The 16,517-nt window shown below is 56.5% G+C and overlaps 1 protein-coding gene across 3 annotated transcripts in view; it reads left to right on the top strand.

Moving 5' to 3' along the window:
• Myh11 (myosin heavy chain 11) overlaps window positions 1-16,517 on the top strand; it is an 89,925-nt gene that overhangs the window by 38,487 nt on the left and 34,921 nt on the right. For all 3 annotated transcript variants that reach the window (XM_027940452.3, XM_071605664.1, XM_027940454.2), the window contains exons 5-9: window positions 3,238-3,340; window positions 6,463-6,555; window positions 7,896-7,959; window positions 9,575-9,673; window positions 11,299-11,442. In XM_027940452.3, the coding sequence (XP_027796253.2) occupies window positions 3,238-3,340; window positions 6,463-6,555; window positions 7,896-7,959; window positions 9,575-9,673; window positions 11,299-11,442 (503 nt within the window). The remainder of the gene's footprint in view (window positions 1-3,237; window positions 3,341-6,462; window positions 6,556-7,895; window positions 7,960-9,574; window positions 9,674-11,298; window positions 11,443-16,517) is intronic.

The raw sequence follows: 16,517 nt of genomic DNA, 5'->3' as shown, positions 1-16,517 counted from the left end.
GGAGGCTGGAGGCCAAGCAGTGTCCTTGGTTGACGTGAGCCCTGTTCTGTCCAGCAGGTAGAGGCCCTGGGCCGAGGGACAGAGCATGGAGGGCCCCAGGCCAAGAAGGAGCGTGTGGGTTGGGGGCTGGATTAGGAGGACGTGGGCGTGAGATCAGGGGTGGGTGGGGGCTGCCCTATTAGAAGGATGTGAAAGGGCTGAGGGACTTCAACCAGATTGACAGACTGTGGCCAGAGGACCCAATCCGGCCCCCGTCTGCATTTTATAAATAAAGCTTTATTGGAACACCTCCACGTGTTCAGCATGGGCTTTTGCTACAGTGCAGAGCACGTGGTTGCCACGGAGACCTGTGGCTCACAGAACCCGAAATGTTTGCTGTCCAGCCCTCCATAGGAACAGTGGGAGGACTCCTAGCTGTCATCCCTGGAGCTGGCCCTGTGGGCCCTGGGGTTAACTGCACTGGTTGCTCCTCCAGCCACTGGACCGACTAAGAGGACTTGGCAGTGGGGTCCCTGCAGGGCCAGGAGCCGTATCTGGTCAAGTCCAGGTCCTCCGGGCAGTGGGAGCTGGACACCAAGTTCCGGGGAAGCAGGACAGGACTTACGGTGCTCAGGTAGGGTGGCTTCCGCACCCCCAGCTCCAGGGTGACAGTGTGAGGCCCTTCAGACGCCCACGTGCCGGAGCCAAGGACTCTCTGGCAGAGCCTCCTGGGACAGTTTATTTTTATCAGTGAAGCCTGGAGGGGTTGAGCCAAGCCCGGGAGAAGCAGATTCCCAGTGCCTGTGTCCACTTCCCTTCTTTGGCAGGGTGGCCAGCCACAGCCGCCGACGTGGTTGCTGTACACCAGGGGGAGGGGAGGCTGAAGGCGAGGTGGGAAAGGAGGGGACTGTGGGAAAGGAGGGGACACTGATGTGTTGCACACATTGACGGTAAGCGCTGCTCTCTGCACTGGCTCAGATCTTAGGCTCAGGACCACCCACATTGGCAGTTTCCAACACCAGTTTCCCTCCTCTTCCTTGTGCTCTGATCCAAACCCAGCTCCTTCCGTTTGGAGTGAAATCTGTGGCATATTTTGACATCAACCTGATTGGACAAATTTATACTATGGTGTGAATGACTGAGTGGCTTTGCTCACTGATCACTGGTTCCCAAGAGCCTATTAAGGCAAGATTCCTAGAATCTTGGTGGAGCAGGGCTGGGACCTCCTTCTGCCTTCCCCCTTATTAACAGAAAAGCATAGAAGGCAGATCCTGGGCTCTGGTGTTGAGGGGACCCGAGTTCAAATCCTGTTCCTCTCCCATTTCCTATCTGTGTGACAGCAGGAGCAACTGTGACCTGGGGTAAATTTACTCAACCTCTCTGAGCTTTGGTTTCCCCAGGCAGATGATCAGGGTAATTCATCACACCATTGTATGATGGAAAGGCTTAAATGAAAAGACTGGTGAGCCCAGTGCCTGGTGCACCGTAGTAGACTTTCAAAAAATCCTAGTCCTTCTTCCCGTTCTGTTCTCTTGCCTTAGCAAGTTTCTAAAGAGCTGTGCCTGAGTTCCGGAATAGAGTAAAAGAAAGCTCTGCTTGCACTGGAATCGAGAGACCAGGCTTTCCATTCTGGCTGTGCCCCTGCCTTGCTGTGTGACTTAGGGCAAGTTGCTTATGCCCTCTGAGCTAGTTTTAGGTGGGGGGGGGATCAGTCCTACCTGTAGGAATGTCGAGCAGTAAGAGAATGAAAGAGATTATGCACGTGAAACCTCTATGAAGTCCCTCCCCACACCTGCAGAAAGAGCAAATCTCCTCTCCAAATTGAAAAAAAAAATAGGCCTTAGTTTTTGCTGTTCAGGAAAAGGGGGATAATACCTCCAGTGCCCCCCTGTTCTCACCTCACAATCCCCTCTGAGGCCATGTGTGATGACGTGAATAAAGTCCACTGGGCTGGGAGGGGACAGCGTGAAGGCTGGTGTGACAGGTGTTGTCGTCCCTGGCCGTCTGACACTAGGTTTCGGGACACAGAGATCCACAGGACTGGGCAGCAATTCAGGGCATGTGTTTCTCCCTTTTTTCTTTTAGCTCTGAGCAAAGTTATTAATGGGCCCTTAGCAAGAAAAAAAAAAAAAGCCTAATTTCTTCATTCCCAAATTAGGAAGAAGAGCAGAGGCCCTGGCTCTGCCCAGAGAACCCCAGGCCAACCTGGGGCAGACGGATTCTTTCCCAGATTAAAAAAAAAGCTCTTAGAACATTAAGGGAGCTCAGAAAATGGGAGTTTAGGCAAAGAAAGGAAAAGAAACAAGAGTGGAAGTGGATGAGGAGGGAGGCTGTTGGCCGAGGCCCTGAACGTCCCTTCTGCCAGGAGTTGGAGGCCAGAGCCACTCTGGAGCCCTTGGAGGAAGCAGTCCTTCCATGGTGACCTGTGACAAGCCGACTCGAGAAGGCCATCTTGGCTAAACCCTGCCCTGGTATTCTAGGAGCACTCTTTTATTTTGGTGTGTGTGGGGGGAGACTACCAGGGATTGAACTCGGGGGCCCTCAGCCACTGAGCCCCATCCCCAGCCCTATTTGGTATTTTATTCAGAGACAGGGTCTCACTGAGTTGCTTAGAGCCTCGCTTTTGAGGAGGCTGGCTTTGAACTTGCCATCCTCCTGCCTCAGCCTCCTGAGCCGCTGGGTTTACAGGCATGTGACACTGGAGTGGTGCTCTAGGAGCACTCTTTGGATGAGACAGGTTTCGCCAGCAGGGCATCCTCTATCAGCCTTGTGCACTTTAGCGTGAATTACATCAGCCCCATTTATCCTCTGATGCTTGATGCGATCCTTGGCTAGCCACCTGGTGTTCAGGTGGGATTCCCCAGAGGATGAAGGGGCTTTCCCCCGCCCAGTGGCCAATGGGATACCAGTTCTCTTTTCTAAGAGGAGCTTATGTGACTTTAGGTCCTGCAGAGCTCTTCCCTGAGAGCTTCCTCCGTCCTTCTGTCTGACACATCCTAAAATTAGACAACTGCAGATAGACGTACGTTTGGACCTTCGTAGCAAAACCCAGGTTTTCTTTTCCATTCTTTTCACCTGAACTCTTTCCAGCCTCCTCCGGGGAGGCGTCGATCCTGGCTGCCTGTCCTTGGGCGAGTTAGGTCCGTTCTGGGAGCCTCGGTCTCCCCTCTGGGGAAGGCAGTGACCACGCGCTCGGCCTGGCTCAGGGCACCCAGGGAAAGGCCTTATTCCAGGGGTCACAGTTCCCGTGTCTTTCAGAGGCGAGTCTGGAGCTGGCAAAACGGAAAACACCAAGAAGGTCATCCAGTACCTGGCCGTGGTGGCCTCCTCCCACAAGGGCAAGAAGGACACGAGCATCACGGTGAGTGGCCGCGTGGCAGGAGGCTGCGCCTGACCCAGGTGCAGACCGGCTCTGGATGCCCGGGCCACGCCCCTCCCGCCCCCATCCAGGCCACGCCCACGCCCAGGCCACGCCCCCGCAGCTCCTGTTGGGCCTGCGCGAGCCTCTCCTGGGCAGTGCCCTCTGCCCTCCACCGGGGCTACCCACCAGGGAGGCTCACAGGGCCCTGCTGTCATTTTGCAGCAGGTGGCGGGGTGTCCTGGCAACCAGGATGTTGGCAGAGCCCCGGCCTCTGTCCACTCCCACAGCACCCTCCCCTCCCGTGGTGACGACCACCCAGGTGTCAGATACCGACAGGTGTCCCCTGGGATGGGACAGTCATCCGACTGGGCCACTGCTTTAAGTGGATCTCCGACGTCCCCAGGACTGAGTGCACCTTGGGTGGCTCCTTCCTCCATGTCCCTAACCCCCCAGGGAGGGGCTCTCTCTGGTCCAGTGCCCCTTAGTCCCGTGGGCGGAGCCCCCGCTGTGTGCCAGACCCTGCTGGGGTGAGGCCAGGGGGAGATGCTGTCCTTGTCATTATGAAGCTTTCAGACAAGTGGAGAAGAGTCACCAAATCACCCCTAGGACCCCAGGTAGCAAAGGCCAGGGGCCTCCGGCTGGGGCCACGCCCCTAGGCCTCCTCTCCCCGCCCACCCTGCCTCAGCCAACCAGGGCTGGGGCCAGGCGGTGGGACCCGAGTCTCACCAGCACCCCTGTCTGCCCGTCTGGGGACAGAAAGGTGGCAGGAAGGAGCCCTCAGTAGGGTGAGACCTCACTGCTTCCTGACATCTTGGACCTTGTCCTCGAAGTGACTCTGCCCATCACGGCGGCCAGCTTATCTGGAGGCCTGGGGTGGACGCCTGTTGTGACTCTGGGGACCAGAGGCCTGGCCTGTCAGAGCTGCTCCTGGCAAGTTGGCTCCCAGCCAGTGCAGGGACCCATGGCCCCGGGTGTGTGGAGGCTTCCTGCTGCCTTCTGTTGCCCTGTGTGAAAACAAGAAGTGACGCTAACAGTGACCAACTTCACCAAGGGCCTGCCACTACCCTGCCCATGTAGCACATGCAGGATGTGATCTTGATGGCTACCATTTTAAAGAGTCCACTGTGACCGGCTGTGGTGGCTCACACCTGTAAACCCCGGGACTCGGTGGCTGAGGCCGGAGGACCACAGTTTGAGGTCAGCCTCGGTTTAGCAATTCAGCAAGGCCCTAGGCAATTTAGCGAGACAGTCCACTGTGGTCCCGGGAATCCCAGCCAACCTTGGAAGCATCAGGCCACTAGTGATCAGAGGAGGGAGGGGACTAAATGGGAGGGCAACCGCGGAGGAGGAGCTGCGTCCTGCCGTCTGGGGGAGGCCAGGCTGTTTGGGGGGTGAAACGCGTACCCCAGCCCCGGTGTCCGTGCGATTGAAGTAACACTGACGTTTGTTCCATGCTGTGCTGTCTGACCGCAGCAAGGCCCATCTTTTGCCTACGTGAGTAACCGAGAGTGTTTTCCTGTCCCGGTGTGCACGGGCAGCACGGAGTGGACTTAGATCTGCATGCCCCTGTCGCACCCACGAGTCCCCCACCCACATCAGCAAGCGTCCCCAAGTCCCATCCCGTGGGCCTCCAGGGGTGCAACGTGGGGTGTGTCACCGCCCACAGCACCCCTGGAATCCTGGGGTTTGCTGGTCCAGGATCGACCCCCAGCTCCCGTGAGCCCCTCTCCCTGCCCAGCAACATGCCCAGGCCCAGAACCCCTGACCGAACGACCTAGAGACGCCCTCCCATCTGGCGGAGCAGGACTGTCGAGGCTCCCAGCATAATGGATAGTCGCAGCTCGGCTCTGGCATGCTTCCCGCCCGGCCCCTTCCGCCACCGTCCCAAGTTCTGCCCCAGCCCTGTCCCATGCACTGTGTGTCCCCACGCATGCGTGTGCCGTGTGCCGTGTGCCGTGTGCTGTCTTCTGCATGCTGGGTGCTTGACCAGGCTCCGAAGACCGGCTTGGGCGCGGCGCACTAGCTTCGGTGGTGTGGTAAGGCCCCGGCTGCGCGGCACGTGACCTGTCCTGCTCGGACCTCTGCACAAGTGGACTCATTGCTAACATGGAGCTTGGGGGGCTGGCACTCAGGTCAGGGGTCTTCCATGGCATTGGGAAGAGCACACACGATCCATGTTAGATAGACACTGAGCAGCGGTACCGTGGAACGGAGGAGAGTCCAGATCATTTGAGATGGGCTCCTGTGTGACCCTGGCTGAGTCACTTACCTGTTCTAGGCCATAGTCTCAGTCCATCAGAGGAGGCCTCGAGTTTAAAGCTCCCCTGACAGGATCCCCCTCACCCACCTGCTGGGTCCTCACTTGGGGCAGGCATGCAACCCCAGGTTAGTGTGCACAGGGGACTCCTTCCCCCGCCCCCAGGCCCAGCAGGACACGTGGCGTTCTGGTCACTCTCCATGGCTGGGGTGATTCCCCTGGGGGCTGGGATTCCGTGAGGCTGAGGCTTCTGCTCCTCTGGCTCTGGGGCTGTAGAGGAAGAGGGCATGAGGAACAGACAGGAGCCGCTGGCCTGTCCTGGGACAGCTGCCCGCCAGCCAGCCCTGCCCCCTGGGCCTGGAAGGACAAGAGAGCAAGGTCCCCAGAGCCACGCTTCCGGGAGGATGGGGTGCAGGCTGCAGCGCCACGGGGCTAGGCAGAGCGGCGCGTTGCTTTCTCTGCATGACTTACCTGTTGGCCTTTCCCGCGGTCACCCAGCGCCTGGTGCACAGGAGCCTGCAGCGGGGGTCGCGGGCTGGGTACGGCCTCAGCTGCATTTAACTGATGGACGGAGCTCGGGCAGCCGGCTTCAGAGCTTTGGCATCCCTGGCGTTAGGCAGTGTGATGGTTTTCGGTGACAGTGACATTGCACAGATGAGTAGGCACTTATCTTTGAAAAAGTAGTCTTCATAGGGACCGGAAGTCCTAGCCATCAGAAAGCTCTTCTGAGATCGTCAGGTCTGGAGTTAGGAGATGGGCGAGAACCTGTGTGTCAAAGGCAGAGTTTGGTGACAACATCTGCCTAGGGCCAAACCGTCAGGACCCAGGTCGCTTTCTTCAATAACTAAATGCAAATGAATTCTAGGGAGAGCTGGAAAAGCAACTTCTACAAGCAAATCCCATCCTGGAGGCTTTTGGCAATGCTAAAACGGTCAAGAACGACAACTCCTCACGATTCGTGAGTAGCAGCGCCACATGGGGTTCTGGGAAACGTTTGGGTCCCCCCACCCTGAATCTCCCCCTGCTGAGGCTGCAGAGCACACGTGTGCAGGGGAATCTGGGTCCCAGGGTAGAGGGTACCTCACGGCAGCCTCTCCAGTCCTGCCCTGACCACACAGTAGGTGTCTCTCTCTCTCTGTTCATTGAGCAGCTACTGTGAATAAGGCCCTGTTAGGCATTCAATGTTCATAATTCATTTACTATTGCCTGAGCACCTACTATGTGCTAGGTACTCATATCCAACACTCATTTATTCTGCAAAGCATGAATTGAGCACCTCCTCATGCACACACATCCTTCACCATTTATTTAGCACCTGTTGTGTATATCATTCTGGTAGGCATGGTTACCTGCACCATCCTCATTGCTTTTTTTTTTTTCATTTGCTAAGTCAGTTTAAACTAAGCGCCTACTGCATACCAGACACTGAACCAGGTTCACAGGATCATGATGAACAGCTTTCACAAAGCTCGTGTCCTGGTTGGGGAGCTACCAGTCCATGAGGAAGGAGGTGCCATGATCTCACACAAGCTCCTCGAGGCTCCGAGGATCTCCCCGGAACTCGGGAGGTGGGGTTGATGACACAGAGACACGCACTCTTTTATTGTACAAGAGAAGCAAAGGCCTCTGTAGGAGAGTCCAGAAGACTCGAGTTGGGAGAGGCCGAGCCTGGGCTGCCCCTGCCCCTGTGAGCAGGAGCCTCTGCTGGCTGCCGGGCCCCCCTTGGAACTGTCCCTCCTGGGGCGGGGCTGGGGAAATGGTGGACACGTGGACTCTGCCCACCCAGAGCCGTCTGTGTGCACTCCTGTGCCCCTTGGCGCTGTGCCCTGCCTGTGAATCCTCTTCCCATAACTCACGTAACGCCCCCTTTCCTGGCCTGCCCCGCAGGCTAACAGAGCAGCAGGCCCTGCGCAGGACTGGGGCAGGGGGATGAGGGCTAGGCACAGGGAGCCTGTCCTTGACCGTGGCTCTGCCTCTCGGGATTGGCCACTGCGCCTGTCAGCCCCAGTGTTCCCACTGACATTGGTGTGGCCATGACGGACAGAGAGTCCTCGCAGGAGCCCGATGAGGTTGACCCGTGGGTCTGTCTGAGTGGCTCCTGCCTCCGCAAGGCCATGATCACTGGGCTCAGTGGATGCTGGTTCCCTCCGAGAGGCTGCCCTCCTGGGAGGCCCTGAGGGTTGGCCAGGGTCAGCCCCCGCCCCAGAAGACTCCCTGGCATCTCGCTCCCCACTGGCCGGGGTCTGGGGCCAGGGGCCGGGGCCGGCAGCGCAGTGAACCTCCTTTTCCTGTTGCCAGGGCAAGTTCATCCGCATCAACTTCGACGTCACCGGCTACATCGTGGGCGCCAACATCGAGACGTGTATCCTTTGGCAGGGCCTGGGTCACATGGGCGGAGAACCCCCCCCTCACGCTCTCGAGTTCCTTCCAGAACCTTCCTGCTCGCCTTCCCAGAGCCACCGGCCTTGGTGTGTCGGGTTGTGTGAATGCAGACCCAGGTGTGAGCCCCAAGCCGGTGTGGTTCTGGGTGACGCCTCCCTAGGCAGGCGACCTCGGTCATTTGCCTCTGTGCCCCGCAGGGCAGTGGGCATCGTAGGGTGGGGTGCCTGCCACGTCAGCAGGCGTGCAGCGCATCTCATCCTGGAGTCTGGACGGTGAAGAGCCGAGTGGGAAAGTTCTGGGCTGGGGACCAGGGCTGGGCTCAGGAGTTTCCCACCCCAGAAGCATTCAGGAGGCCCTCGGGCTCAAGGTACCAGATTCACAGCAGACCAGGACCCTGGTGGGAGGGACAGTGAACTTCAGCTGCGCTTAGTGCCCCGGAAAAGAGGGCCACCTGTGGAGTGGTGCTGCCCCGAGTCCAGTTCCCAGCTCGGCCCTGTTGGCCACGAGGCTTTGGGCAAGTTACTTAACCTCTCTGAGCCTCCACCCCCCCTTCTGCTCCCTGTAGAATGGGGGCGGTTCCCTCTCCTACTCTGTGGAGCTATTGAAGCCGGTAAATGAGGTGCTGTATGTGACCCATGACGTGGTATCTGATGGCTGGTGGCCGTTGGGTCACTAACTTAACCTGTGTGCTTTCCTATGGAAATCTGCCAGAATTTTCTCCAGAAAAGGGACATTTGTGAACTGATATTTTTAAAAATCTTGACTTATCTGGAGAAGCATCACAGCCAATGGCAGCTCCTTAAACCCAAGTGTGAGAACCAGGCTCTGTTTGGTCACGCAGGTCACTGGAGCTCAGAGGTCAAAACCAGCCCGGGCAGCAGAGAGGCCCCGTTTAAAAAAAAAAAAAAAATTTGGTAAAACCTTGACGGCTGAAGGGCCCGAGGGAGGTCATTTCTTCTCTGTGTCCCCAGTGCCACTAAGTCAACTGTGTGGTCCCCGACCGGGCACGCACACGTTTCTCCCCTCTGGCCTCTTGTCACAGGCAGGTCCCCCCAGATGCAGAGATGTCTGAGATTCGAACTCGCCCCAGAGCCGGTGGCCTCTGTCCACTCAGGAGAGTGCTGGTGTGCCTTGCTGTGGTGGTACCGCTGGGCTGCTCCAGGGCCTGGGAGGGCGGTGTCTGATAGTTATGGTGTGTGCACAAAGCTCTGTGTGAAGTCTGGAAGGTTCTGGGCTCTCCTGGGCCAAGGGCTGAGAAAGGGGCTGTTCTCACAGCATCGCTGACCCGATGCGGCCCTTCATCCTGGGACGTGTCAGTCATCTTCTGTCTTTTCCTTCTGTCCCCTTGCTTCTCCCTGAGCCTGGTGACTGCCAGCAGCACCCGGCAGGCTCCCTCGTCCACGGGGGTGACGGTGTCCGAGGACTGGGTGGCCATTCTGTGGGACACGGGCACAACGGCTCAGCCCTCCAGGGCCATCCAAGAGCCCCGTCCAGGGCCCGTCATTGTCCCCTCCAGTGCCTGGAGGGACAGGGAGGGGTAGAGGTAGGGTTCTGCGAGCACAGTGGCCCCAGGACCCTTGACTCCCCCGCACCAGACCTGCTGGAGAAGTCGCGGGCGATCCGCCAAGCCCGGGAGGAGAGGACCTTCCACATCTTTTACTACCTGATCGCTGGAGCCAAGGAGAAGATGAAAAGTGAGTCCCTCCCAACAGCTGTGGCCGGGCGGCTCAGCCTGCCAGTCCCCAGGGCACGGGGTGGGCGACCAGCTGTTCAGAGATGGGACCCGCTTTGGGTGGCCTGTGGGCGGCTCTTGGCCTTCCCAGAGAGAGGGTGGCTTTTGTTTAGTCATCATTTACTGAGCACCTACTATGTGCCTCAGTGGACGTCGACTCCAATCAGACATCAGCTCTTTCACCAAATCCAATTAGACACACCCGCGCCACCAAGGAGGGCAGAAGACGTCACCTTGTTGCTCGGTTGACGAACCTTCCCGAGTGTGCAGGGTGCATTCTGATTTCATGAGGAATTTAGAGGGTGGAATTAAGGACTTTTCATTACATGAGATTTGAAAGTGACTTCAAAGCAGCCTTTGTAGGACAGGTCACCAAACTTTCTAAAAAGGTCACCAAACTTTCTAAAAAAGGCCAAGTGGCAGATCTTCTAGGCTTTGCTGGCCGTGTCATTCATGTCACAGTTGCTCAGCTCCTCCAGCGTCACTCAGATGCAGCCACAAGCTGGACCTAAACCACACAGTGTGACTACGATACAGTGAATCTTATTTGCAGAAATGGGCTGTGTGCTGAGGTTTGCCGGCCTCTGTGGTAGGAAAAATTGTTTTCATGTAAAAGAAACATGCTTCAGGCCAGATTCCAGTAGGTCTGCAGCATATCATAAACTTGGACCATGCGGTCGTCCAACTTAAAAGAGTATACACACAACAGAGCTAAAAACCGGGATTGAGCTGGGTGCAGTGGTGCAGGCCTGTCATCCCAGCAGCTCTGGAGGCTGAGGCAGGAGGATCGCGAGTTCAAAGCCAGCCTCAGCGAAAGTGAGGTGCTGAGCCACTCAGTGGGACCCTGTCTCTAAATAAAGTACAAAATAGGGCTGGGGTGTGGCTCAGTGGTCAAGTGCCCTGAGTTCAATCCCCAGTAACCCCTCCCCCCAAAAGGGGAAGGGATAGGTAGACGGCAGCATCTACTTCCTAGTAATAAGTTGAGGTCCAAAAGGTTATGAGAACAGCTTTGCTTCCTGTCCTTGAGGTCCAGAGCTGGTTACTTTGGTTAAGAACATGACTAGGTGCATGTGCGCTCCCACCCGGTGCCGGGGGGGAGGTACTGCCGAGCTCCGTGGTGGGGTGTGACCTGCGACCTCGGCATGAGGTGGAGCAGTGCTGGGTGACAAGGGTCCTGGCTGGATGCCCAACTCCAGCAAGGGCGTGGCTCAGCGGCCCCGGTGCCCGTGGCCATGGGGTGGCCCAGGTCACATGTCCGTGAACCTCTGCCCTCCACTGAGCACCAAAGGTGACGGACGGATGGGCTGGGGACTTGGGCTCCTGCTCTGCACCCCGCCTCGGGTCTTGCAGAAGTCGGGCAAGGACGAGGACAGTGACGCAGTCCCTGGGGCCACCTGGTTCTCCATGACAGACCTGGGAAGGGGAGGGCGCAGTCCACCCTGCTGGGTGAGAGTGGCCGTGGCTGCTGAGGCCACCCACGTGATGACTCGGAGCAGGGCTTGACAGTGTCCAGGCCTCGAGAAAGAAGGTGACGGCCGAGACCTGGCCCAGGCCGCGTCTCACGCCGCGCACTTGTCCCTCCTCCAGGCGACCTGCTCCTGGAAGGCTTCAGCAACTACACGTTCCTGTCCAACGGCTTCGTGCCCATCCCGGCAGCCCAGGACGACGAGATGTTCCAGGAGACGCTGGAGGCCATGGCCATCATGGGCTTCACCGAGGAGGAGCAGCTAGGTAGGCTCACGCCCGGGGCCAGGACACCCCGCCCAGGGTCCCCTAGAGTCCACCCGGGACCTCGGTGGTCAGAGTGGACCTCGGTGGTCAGAGTGGACCTCTGCTCTCTGCGTTCGCCGCCTCCCAGGGAGGAGGCCCCCTGCTTATGCCTTGTTAGTTCTAGAAGAGCAGCTCGGGCTCCTACAGGTGACCAGGGCGGCTTCAGTGGACACTCGTGATGCCAGTCAGCTCAGGGCTGCTGTCCTCGGCTGTGGCAGGATGTAGGGACCCAGGAGGTTTCCCTAGAACCTGGTCTCTCGTCCTCTGTCACCGACAACCTCGTCTCTACGCAGCCCTCAGCGCGGCTGTGCTCCAGCCTCATCCCGGGGTCTGTGTCCAGGGGGCAGCGCGAGTCCTGCTCGGGTCCCCGAATGGGGTCTGTCGACTGGTGGTTCCAGGTTGAGGTGCGCTGTGCCGAGCTCCTCGTGATGGCAGGCTGTGGATTGTTCCGGAAGGGGCCGGTGGTGGCGTCGGAGAGGCTTTCTTGGGCTGCAGGTGGAGATGCCAGTCTCTAGGATTGGGGGCGGCCAGCAGGGTGGGCCGCTAGAGCTCTTTCAGAGAAGGCCACCCTGGCCACAGACCCACCCGGTGGACCCTGCCATCGACCCAAGGCCAGGGAGCACTTGGGGCCCGAGGACAGGACAGCTCAGAGTCTTGGCCTGACGTTGTGCTTCCGGAAACACTTCTCCTTCTGGGCCGGGTGAGCCCCCAGTGGTCAAGGTTAAACACGAGGGCAGGATGGTGGAGGACTCCCCTCTCTTCCCACGCCCCCGCGGTCCCCAGAATGTCACTAAGGGCTGAAATGCAGGGAGGGGGAGGGGCAGCTCCTCTGAGATAACCGGAGGCCCAGAAAAAGAAGGTCCCGAGGCTCAGCTGAGAGGTGGCTGCCGTTGGTGGCTTTTGGCCAGGGTCCCACGGCAGAATCCAGCACCATGGACTCCCCAAGTACAAGTCACTGTATTGGGGCGATGGGTCAGTTCTGCTTCTAATCTTGCTTTTTAAAAACATAGATGATTAAATACTTGTTTTGTGCCAGAAATATTCTAAATCCTATTTTTACCCCTCCTTAAGGAGGTACCAGGGTGTTCAATGTAGTCTTATAAGAAAAAAATGGGACAAACTGAAATGTTGATCGGTGAAGTATTTGTTAACTCATCACCTGTCCTTGTGAAGGAAACCAATTTAAACTGCTTTGGAAAAACACGGGCCTCTGTGGAAATGCTTACAGTATATTTAAAGTGAAGACGTTAGGTGACAAGTGAATGAGGGGCTTTATATGCAGCGTTTAACATCACGACAACCTGTGAGGCAGCTACTGTTATCCTCAGTTTGTTGATGGGGAAGCTAAGAAACAGAGAAGGACACACTTACCAAGGACACACAGCAAGTTGCTGGTGGAGCTGGGGCTCACTCTTGGGGCTTTTGAATTCCCAGTCCCTGCTTTTGTCTGTGGAAAGGGAGTTTTGATCCTTTAAAATTCTGTAAAAACTCTTGTGTCAGGACCTAGTGGAAATGGGCTAGAAGGATCCGGGTGTGTTCTCCAAGTGGACCCCCCGCTGCCGGGTAGTAGAGGATGCTGAGCTTTGACCGGAGACCATTCCCTTCTCTACCCACCGTCAGTTCTTTTGATGGCTTTCAAAGTGAGATGGCAGCCTGGTGCTTAGCAGGTCTTCAGCTCCTCTTGGTAGGCTCCCTTTGAGCCACAGAGAGTGCCAGTCCCAGGTCCAGCACCTGCCCACAACTTAACCATAGGATTTGTTTCCCTGGTATTTCATCTTTAAAGTTGTCCTCTGCTTTGGGCAAGTGAGGCTGGAGCTTTACTTAAGGTGAAGTTTCCTAATAAAATAAATTTAAGGAAATAGAAGTGAATTTAAAGAAGAAAGTGAAGTCAATAATAGATCAGACAGTGCCCGGAGCAAGGTCACGATGATGAGCCGACGGCAGAGCTCCTGGGACCCAGACAGACCAGGGGGTGTGCTGGCTTCAGGTCCACCATTCCTCCACCACGCAGTCCACACCAGACCACGGGGGCTGGGGGCAGCTCGGGGGTACACACATGTGTACCTGGCTTCCCTCCCCAGCACCACACATGCGGCGCGCGCGCGCGCGCGCGCACACACACACACACACACACACACACACACACACGAGGCCAGAGGAGAACCAGGGGGCAGGGAGGAGTGTCAGGAGCAGCTTGAGGCTGCAGGTGACAGGGATTCCCTGCCATGATCTTGGAATAACCGCAGAGTCACCAGAGCCCCAAAGAGCGAGCCGGAAGGGACCTTGGAGACTGGCGGTCCAGCCACCTCTGTCTCAGTTGGGACAGGATGGCAGCTAATGTTGCTGGGCACTGGCCATGTGGCTTAATCCTGGTGACAGTCCTATGGGGGAAGGTGTTTTATGGGTCTTTAGATGGTGAAACAAAGGCCCAGAGAGGTGGATAACTCACTTGAGGTCACACAGCTGCTAAGAAGAGGGCCAGGACCTGAGCCTCTGCAGTCAGCATCCGCATCCGGGCACTGAGACCCTCAGGGCTGTGGAGATTCGCTACCCCACCTCAGTCACTGGCACATGATGCTACTTGCGGTTGTATCTGTATCGTTGTTCTGTCTGTATTATTTTTATGTGCAGGGTCGATTTCTATGACTCTTCTCACTCTGGGCTTTGTCAAAAATGATAATTTATATGAAATCACTAATTTGATGCCTAGTTATATTGATTCTAATAAATACCTAATTATTAAGATCTTTTTTTAAAAAAAGTTCCAATGGATGTGGTGGCACATGCCTGTAATTCCAGACACTCTGGAGGCCGAGGCAGGAGGATTGCAAGTTCGAGACCAGCCTCAGCAATTTAGTGAGGCCCTAAGCATCTTAGCGAGGTCTGTCTCAAAATAAAAAATAAAAAAGTCTGAGGATGTGGCTCAGAGGTTAAATGTCCCCGGGTGTTCCATCCCCTGTACCAAGAGAAAAGAAAAAAAAAGTCCTACATGCAACTGAAACCATCCGTCCCGCAAGGTGCCGGCCATCGCCCCTCCCTGCTGGTGGGGCCAGGTGCCTGTCCACATATCTTTCCACTCATCCCTGTGGCCTGGGTTAGGTCACCACCCTTTGGTCGTTTCTATGATCACATTAACTGCATCAGAAAATGCAGATCGGTAGCCCCTGGGCCTGCAGGAGAGAACTTGGCCACCTCGACCCTCACAGCTGACTTTTAATTGGTTTCCTACATTAAAATGTGGGCAGATTTCACGTAAGAACCTGGGTTGGCATCGTCTTTGGGAAAAATCAGAAGTTCTGGCAACACCTGGCTGATCTCCTGGGGACAACAGCACAGTCACTGTCCCCTTTGTGTGGGGTTACAGTCCCCCAGACCCCATCAGTACCCCCTGTCCATTTAGGCCAGTTCTCCACGAGGGGTGAGCTTGCCCCCCAGGGGACAGTATAGCAGTCTCGGGAGACATTTTTGCTTGTCCCACCTCTGGAGGGGAGCATGCTGTCATCTAGTGGTCAAAGACCAGGGGTGCTGGACATGTCCTTCCGGGGTGCACAGGAAGCCGCCCACAACCAGGACGGTTCGGGCCCCACGTTTCAGTGAAGCCAAGGGGATGAAGCCCTGAGTCGGGTGGTCGCGGGCTCTGCAGGCCTTCCAGCAAGTTCTGGTGTAGACCTGCACTTAGAAGTCAGGGGTGCAGCCCTCGGCAGCTGACAGAGCCCCTTCACAGCGGTGGTGGTGAAGGAGCCTGTCTTAGCAGCTTCCCGTCAACCGCAGCTTTGTGCTCGGTGCCTGGGAGCAGCCGGGTGAGGGCCAGCAGCTGGGTCTTCCTTCCGCTGAGTGGGGCCTGGACCCTGTGTGTGAGGACAGCTGCTAGGAAGGGCCTTGCAACCTGGGGTTTGGCCTCAGGAACCAGAGAAGGCTGCCATCTCTAGGCTTTGCTCCTGGAACACAGAGGCTTCTTAGAATCCAGAACTCTTGGCCACTTATTCCCGAGTTCAGCTAAGATGAGCATTTGCTTTAATTAGTTATCTGTCTTCCACCATCCCCCCATCCTGCCCCTGACCTCCACATCTGTCTAGCCTCCATTCAGCCTTCAGACGTTCATATCATCTATCACTCCATTCTCCATCTATCCACTCATCCTTCATCTGTCATCTTCCATCCACCCAGCCTCCACCCACACACCCAGCCTCCATCCACTCATCCAACCTCCATCCACCCACCCACCCATCCACCCAGCCTCCATCCATCTATCCACCCATCTGTCTATTCATCCTTCATCTATCCATCCTCTTCCATCCTCTCTCCATTCATCTGCCATCTATCCCTCCATCCTCCATCCATCACTCTATTCTCCATCTGTCCATTCTTCATTCACTCATCTCCCATCTACCTACTTTTCATCTTCCGTCCATCCGTCCATCACTTCATTCTCCACCCTGCACACATCCATCTGTCCGTCATGCCTTCCTCCTTCCCTCCCGTGTGTCTGGATCCCGGACTCGGCTTTGGGAATGCCAAGGTGTTTGGGGCACGCCCCCACCTAACAGAAACGCCTGGCCCTGAACAGATTCCAGCGCAGAAGCCATTTTCACAGTAACGTGAGTTGAGTACGGAGTCCCGAGAGTTCTGGGAGCTCTGGGAACAGAGATTTTTTGTCTGAAGATATATCTAGATGATAATTGGGAAAAATTTCCCACCTTCTTATCCTAACTTGAGCCTCTCATACATCCAGTGGGGTATGTTAAGAAGCATAAGGTTTTAAAACAACTCTTATTAATAAGTGAGATACATTTAGAAAATCACGTCTATCCTAAATGTACTGTTCAACGAGTTTTTATAAACTGGACACACCTGTGGAACTAGCACCTGTTTTTAGCTAGATGCCACCCCCAGCCCCTCCGGACTCCCGGCCAGCAGCTTCCCCTAGTTAGGTTAGCCATCACTCCTCCTCTAATGAGGTGGATTCGTTTTGTCTGTCTTGCACTTTCTCTGAATGTACTTACAAGGTGTGTTCTTGTCTGCGCCTGCGTCCTTTG

This window comes from Marmota flaviventris, chromosome 19, assembly GCF_047511675.1.
Source record: "Marmota flaviventris isolate mMarFla1 chromosome 19, mMarFla1.hap1, whole genome shotgun sequence".
NCBI classification, from domain to species: domain Eukaryota; kingdom Metazoa; phylum Chordata; class Mammalia; order Rodentia; family Sciuridae; genus Marmota; species Marmota flaviventris.
The sequence above is the reverse complement of the archived record's forward strand: the minus strand, read 5'-3'. Positions and strand labels throughout refer to the sequence as shown.